The following is a 14,998-nucleotide window of genomic DNA, read 5'->3' on the forward strand; positions in this document are numbered from 1 at the left end:
TGATTAATCTCTGGGGATGGTTTTCCAATCAGTATTGCAGCCATCTTCTACAGGTTGGACCTCCCTAGTCTGGCACCCTTGAGACCTGACCAGTCCCAAATGAGGGAATTTGCTGGATCAGGGGAGGTCCCCTGCCACCGGTCTCCCAGGACACTGCCTCTCCCTCTGGCTGGCTCTGCTCTGGCTCCATTGCCACTGGGTTCCAGCCCTGCTGCTACAGGGTTTGGGCTCTGGCACATTGCTGTCAGCTGGCTGAAGTGACAAGGACTGGGCTCTGTGGCTGCCCTGCTTCTGTCTTGCCTGGGGATTCCTGGAGACTAGGCTCTGAGGCTGCACCACTACTGCTATGCCTGGCCCGAGCTTCCCAGAATGGTGTTCTGCAGCTGCCTGGCTGCTGCACTGGGATGGGGCTCTGCAGGAACAGGGCTCGCTGGGTCCTGCTGCTGCCCTGCCTGTTGCTGGACCAGTGAGTCCTGGATTTAAGAAGTTCAACCTGTAGTAGCTCCAGCTAGGTGGTATTTCCCTAGTTTTTTTTAATGAGAAGGTCATACAAGACATTATCAAAAGCCTTAGTAAATTAAAGATATCACATCTTTCACTTCCCCCTATTCACAAGACTTGTCACACTGGCAACAGCAAGGACAGACTCATGTTACTGAAACTAAAGGAGGAACTCCAACTGTTGGCAGCAGTAGAGGGTCCATTCTGCACAGGTACCCAGTTCTGATTATATTCACTAAAGAGCAGGGGTGCATTGATACTTACAGTAAGTTAGCTCCTGTTATGGAGCCATTTTCAAATTCGGCCATGGTTTGCAAATGAAATGTAATATGTTCGTCTCTTTCTGGCCACTTTCTAAAATCTGCTAGTTTCTTTGCTCAGAGAAGGCCCAGGTCATCAGTCTGCAGCCGGAAACCTCTTTCCCCCAGCACAGCCATCTGTTGAGGTCCTTACACTGGTCCCTCTAGCTACAGCAGCTGTACACCTGACAAGTACCAGTGAATTTTTATCCTCACAACAGTGCTGTGAGATAGGGAAGCACTGTCCCCATTTTGTAGATAGGGAACTGAGGCACAGGGAAGTTGAACTGATTTATGCAAGATCATGCAGAAATTCTGAGGTAGAACAGGCAATTTGATTATGTCTCTCCTCAGATCTAGGCTAGAGCTTGAACGATGGGGCAATCATGCAGTGATACTTGGTGGATGCTGTAGGAGAGGACTAAGCGTTGCCATTTGCAGTGCTGTGTGAAAAAGCTTATTCTACTTCATCCAAGCCAAGCCTATTAGCCCCTCTCTTTCAAGAGGGTGACTTTGTACAGAAGTATTTATCTGACATGAACTCTTGTTCCTGGCACTGAATATGGACAGCAATAGGAAACATGCATCTGGGAATCACTCCCCAGATAATGAACGCATTAGTAATAAAACACCACATTCGGCTACTTTTTGGACAAGGGCCTATTATTTGGAGTCTGCTCCAATCTGGAGTCTGAAAATTGACAGGCCACACTCTGCAGCCCTTAAGCTCCCAAGATATGGGCTGTCTCATGCCATTGCCTCATAAGTATAAGGTGAATTAGAAAGTTACAGCAATGGTGAATGACAGCTAATGCTTCAAGCAGTGTTGAGAGGTTAACAATATTGTTTTATCAGATGTTCAGATGCAGCAGGGATACATTTGAACAATAACACAACTTTGTTTTTACAAAGGATTTCAAAGTTCATTCCAAACTTCAGTGAAGCAAATCTCCATGAAGTCCCTGTGAGGCATCGAGTCATTTTACAGATGAACCACGGAGAGGTTAAGTGACAGGCCCAAGATCACACAGGAAGTCTGTAGCACAGCCAGAAACAGAGCTGAGCTCTCCTGTACCTTATTAATACCCTCCTACCTGTTGAATTTATATGCAAGGGAAATGAAAGGAAAACCTGCTTAAATTTTCAGAACTGATTCGTGATTTTGGGTCCCCACCTTTAAATATTCTAAAGGGGCCTGACACGCATATAGCAGTTAGCCCCTACCCTCTAAAATGAGGGGTTGTGCAACTAGAACTCAAAAAGCCTTTCTTGCATACAACATGGCAATTTCTTTTTCCCATAGCAGACAGAAACATGAGGTCAGCAGCAGCTTAGCAATAAATACGCAGACAGTTAAGCTGAACATTGATAGCAAGAGTTCTAAGGTCATAAAATGTTCTGTTGATGTTTGCACTTGGAGCAAGAGCACTAGTTCCAGGTGGAAGTTGCTAAGTCACCCAGATTGTTTGGGTTGATTTTCAGAGGTTCCAGGAAACAGGTGTGTTCTGACCCTCTCCTTGCGATATAACAAGTAAATCTTGGCACATCTAATAAGCAGCTTCGACAATAGCCCTGAAAGAGACCCTGGGTTCTATTTTCTGACACGCGGACCATAATTTATACAGCATCCATGCTTACACACACACACACACACAGAGGGTGGGAATTTTTAAGTCACTCAGTGTTGGTTTAACTATTTCCATTGAAGTCAATGGAAGTGTTACCATTTTCTTTAATGAGCCTTGGGGTAGCTGTGTTAGTCTGTAACTTTAAAAAAGATGAGTAGTCTTGTGGCGCCTTAAAGACTAACAAAAATATTTATAGTACCTTGAGCTTTCAAGGGCAAAACCCACTTCCTCAGGCGAGCCACATGTGCCAGGTTCCTCAGTGCTCCTTACTCCTTCAATGTGAGGTGAGTTAGACCCCCACTGAGTGCTAGAAAATCCCACTTGTATCGTACAAAGGGCACTGGATGTGGGATTTTGATGCACTGTTAACTGAAAATTGTTCTCCCAGTGTCTTGGCAGTTTTTCTGAATGGCCAAGTGTCTGCCAAAGGCAATGAGATTGCATTAGAACAGGGAAGAGTGGCTTGAAAAACCTTTAAGTATTAGAGAATGTTCCAGGAATTGATGAAACTTCAGTACTGGCTGAAATCCGATTTGCAGTACCTCATTAAATGTATGAAAACTACTTGGTTCCACCAAGATATCTTTTAAAAGAAGAACTAAACGATAGGCTGCCAAACTGAAAAGAATTCTGTACAAATGAGCAGATAATGGTGTCCTACAGATAGGTTAAGAGTAGGAAACTATCCCTAAAGGTCCAGATAATCATCTTATCTATGTGCACAAGAAATTCCATGTTTTCTTTCGCTTCCTTGCTCTCCTTTAATTTTATATTTTATTTCCACTTCCCCCAGCAGTGTCCCCTCTCCTATACTCTCTTCACCCCCAAAGAGAGTGTAGTAGAATAACAGTGAGTTTTAGGTGGCTAACATGGCAATCTTAGGGCACGTTTACACTGCACAAGCTGCCTGGTATTTCGAAGTATTTTTCAAAATAACGGGTATGCCATTTTGGCATCCCAGTAATCCTCGTTTCATGAGGGTAAGGAATGCCTTGAAATAGCCCATTTTTTCAAAATTTGGCACTGTGTAGATGCACCAAATGTCAAAATAAGCTATTTTGAAATAGATTCAAAATAAGATATGCAATCTATGTAGTGCAAATTAAGTATCTTATTTCCAGTTTAGGGTGCTGTGTAGATGCACCCTTAGATTGCCGTGCTTATCTTAGGATGGAGCATTCTGTACATAGCAGGGATAGTTCTGTCACTCCATTTTTTGTATTCCTTACAAAGTATGTGAAGTATCTGAGAATCATCTAGCTCATGGATATTGATGCAAAGGGGAGGATGGTTTGTCATTACCTATCACCTCCAATGTACCAGATTGGCCATACAATGAGCTTACCTCACACACACCTCTGTTGGTGCTCAATGGGAGCTGGATGACCTTTTGTACCTTTTGAAAATCTCTGTTGTTTTTTCCAAAGGAAATTTTTGAACATAAAAATGGGACTGGCCCAGTTTCAAATATTTTAGAAGATAAAACAGATACAAGCATCCATGTGAGTGTTGGAAGTTAATGGATGAGCCACGCCAGGGCAAAGAAGAGCCTTGTGTAAGGGCTATTTTGACAGCTACTCATGTTTCATTACTTTGAGCTAGATTAGCCTGTTATTGCATCCAGTACCTTGATCTGGGTCACACCTGAGGCAAACAGTCTGGGTTGCCCAATTGCCTTGCACCTGCTGTTGTCATAGCTGTGCAAATTGCCATAGAATATAAATAGCATACTATAGAAGGCAGTGGAGAATCTGACTCCTCTGCTGTTCTTTCCTTCTCACATCCATTACCTTTTTCCTACTGGAAAACTAACTCAGTTTCAAATGTTTAGATACCTGCTTTACATGTTCAGGCATCTGTCAGGGTTGGTTGGTATACTTAATCCTGCCTCAGGGTAAGGGGGCTGGACTAGATGACCTCTCAATGTCCCCCACAGTCCTACATTTCTGTAATTCTCCCTCACTAATCATCCATAGCCTCTGATTTGGTGAGCGGTGTTTTGCAAGCTGTTTTACCTGGACAGGCTCCCAACCTTCACTTGATGCAAAGAGGAGCAGCCGTTCACCTGCCTGGAGCCTCCTTGGTGGGATTCTGTGTGGATGCAGCAGTTTGTCCATGCTGTCCGGACTCTTCTCTGTAGTGTCTCTGTTCAGTCTTCCATCAGCTTCCTCCTTAAGACCTGTTTCCATCATGAGTCCCAAGAGGATTATGAGCTATTAGTGCGAGGCAACTTGTTTATGAGTTCTGTGTTCCTTGTTGCTTTTATTCCTTTCCCCCTTTTGTCCAGCATATGCAACTTGTCTACACACACTGTGCGCTTTGGGGCCAGGCCTGCACCTTTGTATTGGTAAATTACATCATACTGGCTGGTGCTGCCAGCTACCCTTGCACATTGCTGTGCTGCTACAAGACAGACAAAAATACCTGTTTCTCTAAATGAGGATGGCTGAAAGGGTTTGAAATGGAGGGTTGGATTTTGTTAAGCCAGACTCCCCCCCCCAGATGGCTGTGATGCCAATTAGGTAGGGACTGTCTGGAGAGCTCAATTGGCTATGCACAGCTCTAGCCTTCACAGTGACTGCTTGAGATTAGCGCTGATGAGGAAAAGATTGTATGACATTTGAGTGAGAGAAATTTATGGCTGCTGCTTGAATTAATTTTCCTTTGTGTCTGTTCACGGCCTCTTAACTGGTTATTCTGTATTGTTTATAATGAAATCATGCATGTCTTGCACTTAACATCTGGACACCAGAGTTGCATGTATTCTCCATGTCTTGTTACACCTTTTAACATGCTGTGCTAAAGAAGCATGTTAATGACTAGGGGATGGTTCTGATCCCAGCTGTGACTCTCCCAAGTTTATGCTTGAGCTCATGGTGCCTTTGATTCCCTTCCAAGTCTTTGTCTATGTATACAATAAACTTTTCAAGGGCAAGGAGTGCATTTCACAATGGGTCTGTCTATACTGTAATTACACATCCATAGCCAGCCAACTTGGGCTCACAGGCACGGGCTCTGGCTTCCTCCAGGCCTCAGTGGTGCTTATCTATAACCCCTAGGGTTGCCAGGTGTCCGGTTTTTGCCCAGTAATTGCGTCTTCTGTCTGGCAAAAAAAAAAAAAAACCAACAAAAAAACCAGAAAATTTTCTGTTTTTCTTGGACAGAAGGCCGGCGGGGACATTTTCCACCTACTGGCGGGAGTGGGGAGTGCGACTTTTTTTTTTTTTTTTTTTGCTCAACCAATTTTTTTCCCTGCCATGTTTAGGATTTTTTGTGAACGTATCTGGCAACCCTAATAATCCTCATTGCTCTGACTCTGACCCTGCCTCCACTTGCCCCCTTTCTCCAAGTCCCCACCCACCTCTTCCTGTCCCTGCTCCACTCCTAACCTACCTCTTCCTGCCCAGTTCCACTGCTCTTGAGTGTGCTCTGTCCCTCTTCTTGTGGCAGGCAGGAGACTCTGGGAAGGAGGAGTTGATCTGCAGAACTGCAAATGGGCATGAGGCACTGAGGGGAGGAGGGAGCTGACTGCTGGTGAGTGCTAAGCACTCATTAATATTTTACATGGATGCTCCAGCCCTGAAGCACCCATGGAGCTAGTGCCTGTGCTTGTGGGGCTAGGGCTCTTTCATTGCTATGTAGGCTTCAGGGATTGGGCTGGAGACTGAGTTGTGGGACCCTCCCATCTTGCAGGGTCCTAAAGCCAAGGATCTAGCCTGAACCCAAGTATCTGCACTGCAATTAAACAGCCCCTTAGCCCAAGCTAGGTGTGTTTAATTGCGTTGTAGACATGCCCTCAGTGTTTTGGAGTTGGGACCTCAGTCTCAGTTGGGACTCTAGATGCTCCTGGGAATATGTAATTAATAATCAGCATAAGCAAAATATTTGGAACTTGTGGGGACTGTTTGAATAATATTTAATGAGCAGCTGAAAGCAAAGTCTTTTCTCTAATATCACCTGCGTGTGTGTGTGTGTGCGCATGTGAAAATGTACAGTAGTGTGGTTCAAGGTTGGGTTGATCTGTTGACTTTTTTCCTTGCTCTTTTCCCATTCGTCACGTAAAATCAGAACATTTATTTATTTGTTTGTTTGTTTGTTTGTTTAGTGTTTGTATCTGTGCTTCAAAGAATGTACAGACCTCCATTTGGGTTGACAGTTGGATCTTGTGGGAAGGGGAGATTAGAGTCATAGAGTTTGAAGCCAGAAGAGACCACCAGATCTCCTAGTCTGACTTTATGCACATCACAGGTCATCAAAGCCCATCCAGATACCACTGTACGGAGCCCAACATCCTGGTTTAGACCAAAGTCCTTAGGAGACCAGACATCTGTGTGCCACAGGCAGAGAATGCGTGGGACTGATGTACCCTGAGGGCCCTGCAATGGCAGGAAGCTGATTGGTTGGGATGATCCCATATGATCCTAGCAAGTGCCCTGCATGCTGCCCTGCAAGCAAACCTGCTGACAAAGTCCAAAAAACCTCACTGTCTATGCAACTTTGATCTGGTGAAAAATTCCTTCCTGACCCCCAAAAGGGTGATAATTTATATCCTGAACACGTGGGTGAGACTCAGCAGCCATGCTGCTGAGAGAGAAAATTTCCTGGTGAGGGGAGGAAATGTCCTTCCTCACCCCTGAATGTTCCTGGCCAGAGCATGAGACTTAGGCATGTAAGACATAGGACTGAAATGCATCCCCAATGAACTCATTCCCATCCTCATGGACAGCTCTGTCCCATCAAAGCTAATTCACTTTGCGCCCACTGTTCCAAACCCTCACTCCTCTGAGACTAGAAAACTTCTAATTTTCAGCCTGATTGATTCATGACCAGCTTATATCCATTTGCTTTTTTATTAACGTTTTTGTTGGATTTGAACAGCTCTTCTCCCTTCCTGGTGTATACCTACTCTGACATATTTACAGAGAGCAATCCCCTTTCCTCTCAGCCTTCGCTGCTTGCCATTCCCAGTGGGGATACTGGACATATGTTGCTTAATGTGACTCAGCAGTGCGCTGGTCCCCAAAACACAGAGAAGCATGTATTTGCCCAGTACAGAATAGGAAAGTGACTTCCCGAGACACCCCTCCTGCCAGTCCACTAGTAAGTGTTGCTGGGCACAAACATTCAAAATGTGTGAAAGGCCTGAAGAATCATTGCATTAAAAATCATGAGACATTAAATAATAATTGTTGGGATCACATTTTCAAGCTTGTTTTCTTCACTCATGTGGTTTTTAACCTGACTTAAAGAAATGATTGAAGTTCTCACAGCTTTACCTGACCCTAAGGCTACGGCTACATTGTGCATTCTTGCGCAAGAAGATATGGAAATGAGTCATCACCATGCCTTATTTGCATATCTAATGAGTCACCATTTTGCACAAGGGGCTTTTGAGCAAGAAGGAGCAGTCTACACTGCTCCTTCTCGTGCAAAAAAACCCCCCTTGCACAAGAGCCATTAAGCGGCAGAACAGCTTCTGCACAAGAGGGGGTTTTTGTGCAAGAAGGAGCAATGTAGACTGCTCCTTCTTGTGCAAAAGCCCCTTGCACGAAAATGGTGGCTCATTAGATATCACCGCGCCTCATTTGCATATCTTCTTGTGCAAGAATGTGCAATGTAGACGTAGCCTAAGAGTTGGACCTTAAGAAAACATCAAACATCACAACAGTAGTCAAGAGCTGGCAACACTATCTGGAGAGAAAGATGGGTTCCCCTCATGTCTGGAAGATGGAGAAGCAAAGAATGATGAAGGCATGAAATAAATCCCTTCTTCAACAAGAGGGAATGGAAAGCGAGGGGATGTAGCTTCCTCTTCCTAGTAACTAGCTGGATCTAACTCCCCACAGCCCTGTGCAATCATGCTAATGCAAAGTGGGTGTCACATTCTGTCAAATCAAAACAATAATGTTTTCACACAGGCGGACTTACCTGCTCATGATACCACATAGCAGTGAGAATCAGGTCCAATAAATGCAGTAACCCTTCTAAGGGCAACGACCCAAAAGAATTATAGGATGTGAAAGCTTAAAAAAAAAAGTTGCAGATGGGGAAAAATTGAGCTGCTGTCAGGAATGTTTCAATCTCAGAAGAGTGGACGGTGATTTAATTATTTTGTTTCAATCTCTGTTTTTTTATTATTTGTATTAAAAAACAACAACCCAGAAAAAACACCCCAGCGCACTTAGGCACCAAGCAGAGTTTATCTGACCAGCAAATAACATTCTAGAATGTAGTTAAATAATTAATCTCTTCCTGTAGAACAATGATGGGAACTGCAGCCATTAGCACTTATCTGCCTTGTCTGTTTGTTAGATGGGGAGGCGATTCTAATCCAGAAGGACTCCATGCTGGATTCAGCCCTGGTTGCTCTGGGTAGTTTTCCGTAAACAATAGGTTACTTGGAAAGGGAATGCTTTAACATCATAGATTTGATCAAAAACACAGTTCATGAGCATCTCAAATTCACAAAGTCTGTGCTGTTCTTGTGTTACTCAAGCCCCTAAACACCCATCTCCTCCCCTTTTTCATGATTCCCAGGGACCCTGGTCAAAAACAGCTATGATTTTGCTAATTCCTGGGCATTGCACAGTGAAGATAAGCGATGTAAAAGAGTCCCTGCTCCAAGCAACACCTGCAATATTTCATCCGAATTTGCTGACAAGGTGAGTGCTATACCAATGTACAGTGTGCTCCCATTGAAGCTGGTAATAGTTTTATTCCAGGGGACCCTCTTGGTTAGGTCACAAATTCTGCAAAGTCTGGATTATCTTCATCTCCCATTAACTTCAAGGGTGGTTTCAGGTGCTTAGCTCCATATGTGATTGCCCTAATAGCCACTCTTTATGTGGATGGAGCTACATACTCGCTCAGGCTTTTGTCTAAGGGCTTGGCTATGCTACAAAGGATTAGTTACCCCATCTTCCCAACAGCTGGTTGCTGTGTTGGTGGGAGATGCTCTTCTGATGCCATGTGAATATGGGGAGGATTGAGGGTGGTAAAGCTATATCACCCCGGCGTGATGTACTTTTACTGAAGTAAGTGTATAGTGTAGACCTGGCTTAAGAAGAATATTTCAATGGTCAGGGGCTTACCCAGAGATTTACTCTCCCACAATTTTTACTTCATGTCTCTGGGTATATGTACGCAGCAAATAGCCACCTACAGCTGTCCCAGGCAGCCACCTTAAGCTCTCAGGGCTTGGGATGCAGGGCTGTTTCATGTCTGTATAGACTTCTGGGCTCAGGCAGGAGCAAAGGCTTTAGGACCCTGTGAGGTGGGAGGGCCCTAGACCTTGCATTCTAGCCAAAGCCAGGATGTCTATGCTGCAGATCAAACAGTCCCAGCCTTGTAGGGTTGCCAGGTGTCTGGTTTTCACCCGGACAGTTTGGTATTCGGATCTCCTGTCTGGTTAAAAAACATCAGAAAATACCTGACATGTGAAACATCTGGTATTTCCTGTTTGCCTCGGATGGAAGCCCGGTGGGGACAATTTTCCCCTGCCGCATCACGCGAGGGCAGGGGAGGGAGGACCGTGGGGCCATTTAAAGGCGCAGTGCCCCACCCTTTTTTTTTTTGCTTAACAACTTTGGTCTCCCCCCTTTTATTTTCTCAACAGAATTTTTTCCCAGTGTTTTTTTGGGGGAAGGGGGATGTCGGTATTTTTTGTTAAACCATCTGGAAACCCTACAGCCTTGCAAGCCCAAATTGGCTGATGTGGGCCATCTGGGGGTGTCTAGTTGCTGCATAGCACTACCCTCTGTGGCTTAGTTCCTCCCTGTAAAATGGGAGTCATAGCACTTTGCTACTTCACAGCAGGATAGATTCACTAAAAATAATGAAGCGCTCAGATACTGTGGAGATGATGGGACATAACTTAGGTTGTATAAAGTTTTACAAAACCAATGGAAATATTTGTGTAGTTTTTTTAAATACCAATGGGGGCAGTTTCCTTTCTAGAAAAGACCCCCTGGAGCTACTAGTAGCTCAGTCATTGCAGGAGCATTGGGTTAGTGCTCCTGAGGCTAAAACAGATTAGAAATACACATGCAAATTCCTACTCTGACTTTTTTTTTTAAAGCTGTGGGAGATGCAAAATGCAAACAGCAATAACTCTAGCCACTAAAGGAAGGGTTTTCAATAAATGACAGTCCAAGAGCCTCTAATGGCCTGCACAGCCGCTCTGGACAGTCGGCCAGTCAAGTGGTGCTGGCTTTCCTCTTTTTCCAAGCTGCTAGACTTTGTTAAAAGAAGCTAAAACTAAAGCTGGATGATTTTCAGACCAATAATGTATTCAGCAAAAATGCTCTCTTGATCAAGGTGAAACAATTCACGAATAGGACACACATTTGTCAAAAAATACAATGGTTCCAGCCAAGATATATTTTGTAGGACAGGTGTGCAGAGGAGACCTCCCTGAACAGTTGTTAGCCCAGGGATTAGGGAGATCACCTGGGATGTGGCCTGAGTTTAAATCTCTGGGGAGTTTATTTTGGCTTCTTAGTAGGTGGGAATCTTTCTTACCTATGGAACTAAAGCTCTAAGGGTATGTCTACACTACCCCCCCTGTCAGGGGTTCTGTCTGGGGTCCACACCCCACTGTGCCTCAGTGCCCCCTGACTGTCCTCATCTAGCCCCTTGCAGGGCAAGTTACAGTCTGTATGGGATGCTCATCATAGGCATTTGGGATTATCTCCACGACCCGCTTACCTACACCAGGCTGTGATCTGCCTCCAAGCCCGGGCCTTGCCTCCGTCCCCTAGTCAGGGTAGCCATAGCTGGCCTTCTCCCAGCCCTTGCTGGCTATCCCCAGCAGGTCTCCCTCCTGGGAGCTCCTGCTTCCACCACATTCAGCCCCTCACTGGCCTCTCTCTCCTCCCCCTTGAGCAACTTGGGCTTCTCTATATATACGTGCCAGCTGTGCTCATACTCGCCCTAATGGGTTCAGCTGGCTTCTACCAGCCACTCGTGCAGTCCTGGATCTTTGCCAGCTGGGCTCTCTCTAGTCCTAACTAGCTCCCGCTGGTCTCCTTTCTGCTAGCCCTGGCTCCCGGCCGGAGTCCTGGTGTTAAAGGGCCAGTGCAGGGCTGGCGCCCTGTCACATCCCCTAATTCAAACTAGGGGGGGTAATGTAGTCATACGGAGTTTCAAATGAAGCCCGGGATTTGAATTTCCCGGGCTTCATTTGCATGAAGCCGGCCGGCGCCATTTTTAAATGCCGGCTAGGTCGGACCCCGTGCCGCGCGGCTACACGCGGCACGGACTAGCTAGTTCGGATTAGGCTTCTATTCCGAACTAGCTGTACGCCTCATGGAATGAGCACTCACTCACAGATGCTCTCACGTCAATATGGACTGCACCCCTGCGTATGCACTCCCCCATTTCCCCTCTTTAACAGAGGCCCAATAAAGACACTGAGCAGCAAAGTAAAACTCATTGCCATGGCCCCCAGCTTGCCTCACCACCCTTGGTCCCCCATCCTGCACAGGATGGCGCAATACCACCTAATCACGCTCCCATGCAATCCAAACATCTTATACCAACCAGAAACCATGTCTCTTCACCTTCAATTCCAGAGATTTCACCTCAAGATGTTGTACCTCACTGGTTCATGGGCACAGAACTTCAGTGCTCCAAACAGGTGGATACATCTTATTATAAAGCAGAGCTCCTTCAAAAAAAAATCAACATATATATTAACAAAGGGAACCCGTTTCACCCACTGGGTGACCTCGCCTAATATACACAGCAATATGCTCCACTCCCACCTAGTTAGAATACTTACTACATCTTAGACGACACCATAGTCTTTGCACATCCCATAACCAAACAACTTCTAAAAGGTCTAAAGTCTGTATACCCAAACATTGTGAACCTACACAACCATGGGATCCACACATGCCATTAACAGTGAGATGGCGGCGCTCATGCCTAGTGACCTTTTAGTACTTTTTTTGTTTGACAAACTCTCTATGTGGCTACACTCAAAATTCTTACTAAAGGTGCTCTCCACTTTGCACCTCAACCAGACGATACTCTTACCGTTATTTTTATTTATTTACTTATTTGCTTGTTTCTTTTCAAAAACCTCATGTTAATGCCTTTGAAGATCAGATGCACACACTAGATGTCAGAAGGACACTTTCCCTCTATATCAATTCAGCCATCTTTTCAGGTTGTCTTCGCAAATTTCCATCTCCATTGCAGATCACAGCAACCAAAATAGCATAACGTCACAACGATGGTCACATTTGATTTCTGGCTGCATTTCTACATGCCTACTAGATTAGCAAAAGCTGTGATACAAAGGGCTTACTTACCTGATCCGAAGTCCCTACCTCCATACAATGTGCTGCTTTGTAGCCAGCCTAATGTGGAGCACCCCCAGAGACACCTCTCGAAGAAGAAGAGCTTACTCGCCTTCCAGTAACTGATATTCTTCGAGATGAGCGTCCCTCGGGGTGCTCCAATACTGTCCCTTCCTCCTCTCTACTTCGGAAAATCTTAATATCAAGACATCAGACATCCTCACCGGCTTCCAGATAGAGAAGGAACTGTAGGGAAGGGGAGCCACGCATGCATGATGGCACCAGGGAGGCCCGCACGTGCTGTGCACCGCACATGCGCGGCCCCAGAGCACTGCTAGGAAAAACTCCATCGAGAGGCACTGGGACGCTCAACACCTAATGTGGAACACCCCTAGGGACGCTCATCTCGAAGAACATCAGTTATTGGAAGGTGAGTAACCTCCTCTTTCATGGGCATAATCCACTTCTTAAGATGACTGGGGTGTTGGAAGTCCAGATCTATGAATAAATAAGGGAAGGAAGAAGGTGGGGGGAGAAAGAAAAAAAATGGAAGGGGGGAAGAAAAAAAGACAGGGAGTAGATAAGTTTCAGAGGGATAGCAGAGTGAGTCTGTAACAGGAAAAACTTAAAAAACAACAATTAGTCTAGTTGTTATTGTTTTTTAAGTTTTTCCTGTTACAGACTAATTTGGCTACCCCTCTGAAGCTTTAGAATTTACAGCTGCTTATATATAAATCACATTAAATATTGTAGCTTTGCAAGATAACATTTGCTTTACTGGCCAGTGAAATGAACTCTCCCATTCTGTGAATTCCCAAGCCCACAGCATTTAACAAACATTGGCTTAATTTATTCAGAGCTATGAATAAACGTTGTACTATTAATAGATGTCCTGCTAAAGTGAGGGCTTGATGAAGAATTCTGATCCTTTCAATCAAGAAACAGATTCCTTTGTTTGCTAGCTTCAGCTTCAGGAATGCAAATCTCCCCCGTCTCTCAGCCCCTTTGGATCTGAGGCAGTCAGCTGGCAACAGAGGAAAACAATAGCTTTGGTTCATTTTATTGCTCTCCCCCCATCTACATCTGGAGTTCTTCTTGTCCTTTCTTCCCCCACAAGTTGCTGTTCCAAACCACGTGTCTGTAGAGATGCCTCACAATTTAATTTAACAAACTCTTTGAAAGTTGAGCAACGTTATGGGCCTGATCCAGAGGCGAAACTGTAGCTCTTGCATTGACTTCAATAAGGGCTTGGCGCTAAGTATGACAAAAAGTGGAGCCCTGAAAACAGGTTTGAAAAAAAAAGTTGCCTAGCGACAGATTACTCATGACAAGATGAAGAGTCTGACCCGGAATCTGTTTGGCTCGAGGGCTAGAAAGAGAAGCTGGGGAGGAGAGTTCCTTCTGCTTTCCATATCTCTCCTGCTCTGGCTAGCAAGGGGAGCACTGCCCCCACAGGAGAAGCTGAAACGAGAGGGCCTAACCTTTCCTGCCAGTGTGTGAAACAGCAACTGTCATAGGGTTGCCAGGTGTCCGGTATTCACCCGGACAGTCCAGTATTTGCGGGCTCTGGTAAAAAAAACCAGGAAATACCAGACATGTGAATTGTCCAATATTTCCTGTTTCCCTGGGACGGAAGCCTGGAGGGGACAGTTTTCCCCTGCCGCATTGGGCGGGAGAGTGAGGAGCGTGGCAGAGGCATAGTGAAGGGGGGGCAGGAAGGGTCACTTGCCGGGTGCCATGCTAGGGGAGCACTGGGCTGGGGTAGGAGCGGAGCACACGCTACTCTGGCCCACATGACCAGCAGAGACCCGGGAGCTGGCCACATGATGCCTCCCTCTACACCAGCTGTGGCCAACCCGCGGCACTTGCCCCCCAAAAGTGCGGCTTGTGAAGCCGCTCCTGCGCCTCCCCACAACCTCCCCCTGGCGGCTACCCCCGGCTTCCCTGTTCTTACGGGATGGAGCTGCGGGGTTTTAAAAATGGCATCCATCTTAAAGGGGGAGCCTCCTTTAAAATATATATATATTTTTTTGCTTAACAACTTTGGTCTCCCCCCTTTTTTTACCTTGACAGAATTTTTTCCCGTTGTTGTTTGTTTGGAGGGGAGGCGAAGTTCAGTATTTTTTGCTAAACCATCTGGCAACCCTAGCAACTGATGTCGGGAGAAGACACCCCTCTGCCTCCTCTCCTCCAAATGAAGGTCGGTCCTATTGCTAGCTATCCCTTGCCTCTCCAGAGAGACAATCCTGTCCCCTCTCCATCTCCT

General features: G+C 45.6%; 1 protein-coding gene across 1 annotated transcript in view; it reads left to right on the forward strand.

Moving 5' to 3' along the window:
* The window catches only part of VWF (von Willebrand factor), a 248,544-nt gene that overhangs the window by 17,787 nt on the left and 215,759 nt on the right, over positions 1-14,998 (forward strand). Inside the window, exon 6 of the mRNA XM_006128153.5 lies at positions 8,966-9,090. Within this exon, the coding sequence (XP_006128215.3) occupies positions 8,966-9,090 (125 nt within the window). The remainder of the gene's footprint in view (positions 1-8,965; positions 9,091-14,998) is intronic.

Source organism: Pelodiscus sinensis, chromosome 1 (assembly GCF_052426305.1).
Source record: "Pelodiscus sinensis isolate ZL-2025 chromosome 1, ASM5242630v1, whole genome shotgun sequence".
Lineage (NCBI taxonomy): Eukaryota > Metazoa > Chordata > Testudines > Trionychidae > Pelodiscus > Pelodiscus sinensis.